Below are 7,469 nucleotides of genomic sequence, written 5' to 3' on the forward strand. Positions count from 1 at the left end.
AAAATTATAGCATTAATGTAATAAGTTTATTTTCATTCCAAATTATTTAGGATATAAAGCAATGACCTGTTAAATTAACAGATTATCTATCTTAAAAGTATTGAATCACAAAATTCTCTAACCAAAGTATGCTATTAAAAACACCATTCTACTGAGCTTTGACTCTTCAGCTAGAGGTCTGATTATAAGAAAACCTTGGGTTATACATCACAATTGGTGATTCTTTGCCTCAATCTCTTGAGCTCTCCTTCAGGAAGGTTATTAAGATTTTTAAGACCATCTCTGAAGCATTTGGTATCAGAAAGGAAAAACAGCAAAGGAGCCCTTAAAAGATAAGCACAGATTTTTAGGCACTGAGACCTCACTCAGGTTAACAAGATGGGAGTAGTTCAATAAAGACCAGTAGCCACCAATTCAGGCTCTTGAGAAGGTCTGTCTTAAGTGTGAATCCCGGTTGGCAATGTGAGCTACAGCAAGTTCACTTAAACACTTTAAGCCTCAGTTTCCCCATTTGTACAGCGGCAGCATTAGTACACAGGGTGATTATTTACAGCAGGTACTCCATAAATATTATGTTCTGACAATATTCAGGTTAGTAGCTAAGGAAAGGATCAGTACTTAATATATGATAATCTGAAAAGTAATTTGAAAATTGTGTGGTCCTTTTAACTCTGATTTAAATTAAGAGAATTTTAGGGGACCCCCTCACCTGGAAGTGTGTTACCAATTGGGGAACTAGTTTTCCTAGGACATACTAGTAGTGCCGGTTAAGGAAGTTGTGCCAAAGACTTATACTGTATAAGCACATATGCACACTTCTTACTTAATTCCCTACTTTAGAACTATTAATATTATTGTTCAATAATGACAATAAATTTAGAGAATACAGATTAAACATGCTTACATCTAGTATATTCATGTGTAAGCTGAATTGTTTTTCTGACAAACAGAGAAAATGTTAAAATAATAAACTCTCAATTGAGAATTTAAGGGATAAAACTATTAATCTGTTGAAAAGGAAATTACATTATAAGGATAAGAATAATTTCCTTTTTTGACACGTTCTAAGGGAAGTACAGAACTAACCACAACTTCCCTTACTGCATGAAACATTATTTATATTTTTATAATGCTTATTCTAAAAGATTACTTTCAAGGATATTTCAAAAATTATTTTAGTTAGATGGCATAATTATGCTAATAAAAGTACTCTTTTGGGCTCTACAAATGGGTGTAACACTAGAATTTAAAAGATAAAGGTTGCTATGGGGTTTGGGCATCATAGTCTCAGATGCATACATTAAGTGGGAAAAGGCAGCTGCAATATCACATGGCTGCTCTAAAAACACAGGGAAGGAAAATGTCAACAAGCAAAGACTTATAGTAACTCCCCTTTCTTGTTCAGTTAATTTTACAAAGGGAACTTAATTCAAAATTCAAATGTAATACATAATACATATATAAAACCTAATTTGAAAATTAAAAAACATCTCATGTCATAAATATGGTATTTACATATACTCAATAATTTACTAATTTTTACTAATAGAAAAATATGGTATTCATAATCATTTAAAGTTCACTCAGTTATTTTAACAACGTTGCTAATTTATGTTAATAATTTATTACAAAAGCCAAATGAGGGAAATTCAATTAATTTTGTCACCATAGCATTCAGGTTATTGCTATTGACAAGTCTGCATAATTTAACAAATAATTAAGCTCTATGGTTAATGTGAAAAACTCAACTTTTATAAACCAAACATTCCACTTCTATGGACTGCAGAAATGACCTACTGTGCCACAAGGATTAAAGATGGTGATAGGAGAGTAAGAACAATATACCCACTTTTATTCTAAGGGCAAGATCATGCGTACTGGGACACTGATTCACTGTAACACAACCATAACATTTCAAGTACATTACAGAATTTCCATCAGTCAAATTTTAAAAATTTCAAGTAGAAAAAAGTAATTCTAAAATATGTTCCGATCAATTTAAATATCCAAAAAGTTCAGTCCCCATTCAGAAACAGATAAACAGTATATTTATTAAATGAGTTAAGACAAATTAACTTTACAAATAGACAAATAATAAAAGGCTCAGTGGCTAAAATAGATGGTAAGCATCATTAAAAGAAATCAACACCATCATGGTATCTCAGTTGGCTTACACGTGTAAAAAGAAATTTTCAAAGAGCAGTTTCACAGAAATGAAGCCAGTTTTTTTTTTTCTTATAAACAAATCACCATTTCTTGGTTCAAAACTGACATCTGTTATGAAAATTACCATATCACATATTTGTAAGATGACAAGGAGTAACTCATCTTCAAAGTGCAAGTTAAGTCTATTTACAACCACAAAAAAGGCAATGATGAGGAGAAAGGATTTTTAAAAAATATACAAAGATTAAAAACATTTGGGATGCAAAATTAAACAATTTTTTGGTTAGAGGATAAAAGAGAAAAAGTGATTGAATTACAGATGCTGATTTCAGCTATACATATATAATGGGATCCAAGATCTTTAACAGCTTGCTTGCATTTTTTTTCTACTTACATAATGCTCTGGAAATTTCTGGTAGAAATTACAGTGTCTCAAAGAGAGAAATACACACTAAGTATGTCTTGCTACTACTTCATGGATGTCATAAGACCCGTTTATGGATTAGAGTTGGTGTAAAAAGCCATTGCCTTGAGTTGAAAAATGAATGACTGTAAAAGCTCAATACAAATCCTCCAAAGCACATGCACTTCTAAATCTTTTGGTAAATACATTCATATTTAAGCATAACCAAAATTAAAGAGAAAACTGAAAATATCTCCCTTTTCTCTATTCTCTATGCCTTATAGGCTTTTCTAGTTGATAGGGTCAATATTTAGAGCAGAAAGGGTTCTTCGAGTTAGTCTAGTCCACCACCCTCCTTTAGGATTAATGATTTTCCCAAGGTCATGCAGCACGTTAAAGGCAAAACCGATACTAGAAACCAGGTCTTGACACCTAGCCTGGTATGCTTTCCAGCATATCATGCTACCTCTTTTTACAGTATAATTCGCGTAAATACCTGATGAATAAATGTACAATTACAAATGCTGACAGAGCCAATGCGTTTCTAAGACTTGCAGAGGATTACTGCAAAGGATTGATGGAGAAAAAAAGATTTTCCCCCACCCACCAAAAATATCAAGCACCATCAACTAAATGTTTCTTTGCTGGGTCAGATGTTGCAGTAGTCCTCGCGTAAACTTTATGTCAGCCTGAGGATTGTATATCTGGTGAAATCTGGGCCCTAACACAATGCCAGTTCCTAAAAGGTAAAGACAGAGGCAAAAAAGGGGAGAAAGTAGACAAAAGAAAGAAAAGACAAAGAATCGAATTGGCTTAGAAATGGCATTCCAGCATATGGTTAATTATTATATTTGTATCTATATATGACCTTTTTCATCTTTTCATATAATCTCATTTTACCTAAGTTGTTATTTGGCCACTTAAGAATTAAAATAAATGTATCAGAGACAACTGTGGTCAAAAAAACTGTGAGACTATTTTAGACAAACTAAACTCAATGAAGAATATGTTGAGTGGTAAAATTGCGATAATTTTCTTAATCTGGTTCTACTAGATTATCACCTAGGGATTTAAGCAGTACTTCATAGGGCTGTTATCACCTTGAAACTTATTCCAATTGTGGCTAAAAAGAACAGACTGTTGCACCATATATGCAGAATTGAGTAAAGAAGCTGAAATGCCTTTTAAAAAAACATTGCCGTGAATTTATTTAATAAAAGGGAGATTTATTTATGTTTACAAACAAGTTTCAAAAACAAAAGGAAAACATGTATGCTTCTACTTATTAACCTTTTTCAAAATGCCAACAGCCCTCATGCTGTATGAAGGTTTCTAAGGATTTATTAGAAAAATCAATACAGTTCACTCACAGTTCACCAAGACATCACTGAACTAACATGTTTAGACAAAAACAAAGGACTAAGGTTCTCTTGTGGTTTGAGAGCTTGATTTACTTTGATTTGCCTGAAACAACAAAAGCATTTCAAGCATCTTTCATTATGCAGTTGATGTCCCACATTAAACAATCTACCAAATTCTGAACAAAAAGGTTATTAGCAAGTTTTCAAAAATTTTAAAAATTAAACAGTTGTTTCAAAACCATTAAGTAGTAAATGTATTTAAGAAACTAATTAGAACAGATGCCATAACTTTATTAGAACACCACTGCTCATGTTTTTTTTGTTTTGTTTTGTTGTTTTTTTGTTTGTTTTTTTAAACAAAGCATTAGTGTTATCTATTTGGCTATTAGTATTAGCAATTTATCTACAATATTTAACAAGGTAAATTGTAGGCAAAAATTTAGTACAGTTTCAATAGAAACACCCTTTTTTAATTTTTCCTGAAAATAGAGCAGTATTTGAAGGACTAATTTTTCTCTGCATCAGTGATAAGGAAGCTTCCCATCTATGAACAGGAACAAAAAAAGTATCTACAAACCTTGTAAACAGATCTGTATCATTTATAAACATAAATAATCCAATTTATTAACAGCCAACAGCAGAAATTAAAGTATCAATTCTATGATCCAGGGCTCTTTGCCTGCCCAGCTTTACTCCTCCCTCTCTCCCATCCAGGGTTGAGATAAACTAAAGCTCTGCTAACATACTGTTCAGGACCATTTTTAGTACTACTGATGATCCACAGGTCCACTTATGCTGAGTTACTGTTCATCTGTCAGTTCATTTCTCCCACCCCCCAAAAAGCACCCTCAGTCTGGCAGAAAGCTTTGCGTTTTTTTAAAAAAATAAATCTACATTCGTACAAGTGTGTCTTCTGTTGAAGTCCAAAGACAAGAATACTATCTTGTCCGTCACAATATGTGAAAAGACCCAGTTTCAATTTGTTTCTTTACAATGCAGCTAGTGTGTTAACATTCAGCTTACAATCAGAGTGATGTTTCCAAACTATGTAGTGGGCTTCCTGGGGATGAAGAGGTAGCAGACTTGTTCATTTCTATTGTAAGGTAAATCCCGCTGTCAACAGCATTGTTATTTTTGTTGGGAGAGGGTGGAGGACTGGAGTTACGTTTTGTAGGAGCATCATCTTCAGCATCAGTGTCATCAATAAGGGGGATATGAGGCTCTGAATCTTCTATCCTAAACTCAGGATGTGTCATAAAGTTGTGAATCGAACTTCTTGATTCCGGTTTTTCTAACCCTTCATATAAAGAACTACGAAATGCATTCACCACTCGAATCTGTAAATACCAGGAAACAGAAAAATGTCAGTACGCTATTAGCTTAACCAAAAGGTGGTGTATTTATGAGTTTGAATCCACAAACAGCTAGGTATGAGTGAATCATATTTGCATGTAATGCAGTGGAACTTGCAATACACTGTAAAAAAATGAATATTTTAGTAGGACACTACAAAACAACAAAACCACATACTCTAAGAATTAAGAGATAAGAATTTGAAGTAATAGTAAGAAAATCTCATTGTCACTGGCTAGAATTTAATAGCCATTTTATAGGATTTTTTCCCCTAAGAAAACAAAATTGAACAATAAACAAACAAAACAAAAATGTAACCATACACAAGCTTTAGCTGATTTAAAAAAAAAAGTAAATTTGAAAACAATTTAAATAAGTTAAACGAAGTCAAGCACAGAGGGTTATTATTTATCATGCTAGGAATTAGGGTGCCACCAACTATGAAAAAGCCAAGCAAATATAAGCTGAATGCCACAATGAACTCACATCTACCCCACTATTCCCATGGGGTGTAAAATAAAAATAAAGACAAAGCCCAAACAAATATCTATAAAATGCCATTAAACAGCTATAAATATTTGAGTATATGCCATTTGTCTATGAAGTGTTTTTCTCTACAATAGGTTAAAACTTAAATCAACTTATATATTATAACTCACTAGAAAAAATTGACTTAAAACAAAAACAAAAACAGAAAGACACTCTCTGGGATTTTTGTGTGAAATAATTCCCAAGGAGAAGACACAAATATTTTTGTATCTAAACATATAGCTTAACAATTCACTCTCTTTCACAGAAGTCTGCTGTATGGATGAAGAGAGATTACTGGGCAAAGCAACTAAAAAAATATCACCACACAAACTGACATTAGGTTTCATTCATTAACCCACTGTCATGCAGACTTTCAAAAAAAGTGGATAAAATTCAAATAGTTGAACATCTACTATATATCAATCTAACGAATCCTGTTTAATGAAGACATCACTTACTCATAAGAGAAGTAACCAACATTGACATTCCAGATAAAAAAAGTAGTCACCAAAATAATCTCAAAATAATAATAAAATTAATAAATTTCAAACAGACATTTGAATGTATTTTTTCGTAAATATTTTAACATATCCATCACCTCTGTTACCATGTGTGTGTGTAGTGAGAAGTTAGACTTCTACCCTCTGAGAAAGTTCAATTATACAGTATACTATAGTCACCATCCTGTACATTAGATCTCCGTAACTTACTCATCTTGTATAACTCAAACTTGCTACCCCTTGACTAACTTCTCCCCACTGCCCCCTATCCTCTGGGAACCACCATTCTACTCTCTGCTTCTATGAATTTGACTATTTTAGATCCTACTTCTGAGAATTTATCCAAAGGAATGAAAATCAGAATCTTGAAGATATACCTGCACTCCTATGTTGCCTGCTGCATTACTCACAATAGTTAGGGCATGGAAACAACTTTACCTGTCCATTGATAGGTGAATGGATAAAGGAAATGTAGTGCATTTATACAATGGAAGACGATGCAGCTTTAAAAAGCAAGGAATCCTGACATTTGCAACAACATATGCTCAGTTCTGATTAAAACCTCATCTCTCAAAGTTGTCTTGCCTGATTTACTAGGTCCTGTGTGGGGGCTGCGTTACAACTTGTTCACTCAGCCCTTTATACAGAGAAAAAGAGAATAGCATAGTTGACATAGGAAGACAGGTGAAATGCCTGAGTGTGAATTCCAGCTCTGCCACTTACTAGCTAAGTGATTTCCTCAACTATAAAATGGGAAATAACAGCGGCATCAACCTTATGGGGTTGCTATGGGAGATTAAATTAGTTTGTACATATACACACTCAGAACAGTGTCAGCTCCAAAGTATCAACATCAGGGCTTCGCACACTGTAATGTGCCAGGAAGCACCTGGGTTCTTGTTAAAATGCAGATTCTGACTCAGGGGGCGGGGGGGGGGGGGGGGTGGAGGGGGGGAAACCCCGCATTTCTAAAAAACTTCCCCATAACGTCGAATCTCCTTGTCCATAAATCACACTTTGAGCTGCAAACACCCAACTCCACATGGGGGGGCACTTTAACACATGCCAATTTAAAAATCTGGCCCAACCCTGTGGTTTTCTTTAGTCCCCTCACCTGGGCAAACATTACCCACAAAAAAAATTTTCATTTCCTTA

The 7,469-nt window shown here is 33.9% G+C and overlaps 1 protein-coding gene across 4 annotated transcripts in view; it reads right to left on the minus strand.

Annotated features, from left to right (window-relative positions):
• Positions 1–2,025: 2,025 nt before the first annotated feature.
• The window catches only part of ATP2B1 (ATPase plasma membrane Ca2+ transporting 1), a 134,212-nt gene continuing 128,768 nt past the window's right edge, over positions 2,026–7,469 (minus strand). For all 4 annotated transcript variants that reach the window (XM_006084009.3, XM_023749793.1, XM_006084010.3 and 1 more), the window contains one exon: positions 2,026–5,267. In XM_006084009.3, the coding sequence (XP_006084071.1) occupies positions 4,956–5,267 (312 nt within the window). In that variant the 3' untranslated portion in view covers positions 2,026–4,955. The remainder of the gene's footprint in view (positions 5,268–7,469) is intronic.

The sequence above is a fragment of the Myotis lucifugus genome, unplaced genomic scaffold, assembly GCF_000147115.1.
Source record: "Myotis lucifugus unplaced genomic scaffold, Myoluc2.0 scaffold_9, whole genome shotgun sequence".
Taxonomy (NCBI): Eukaryota; Metazoa; Chordata; class Mammalia; order Chiroptera; family Vespertilionidae; genus Myotis; species Myotis lucifugus.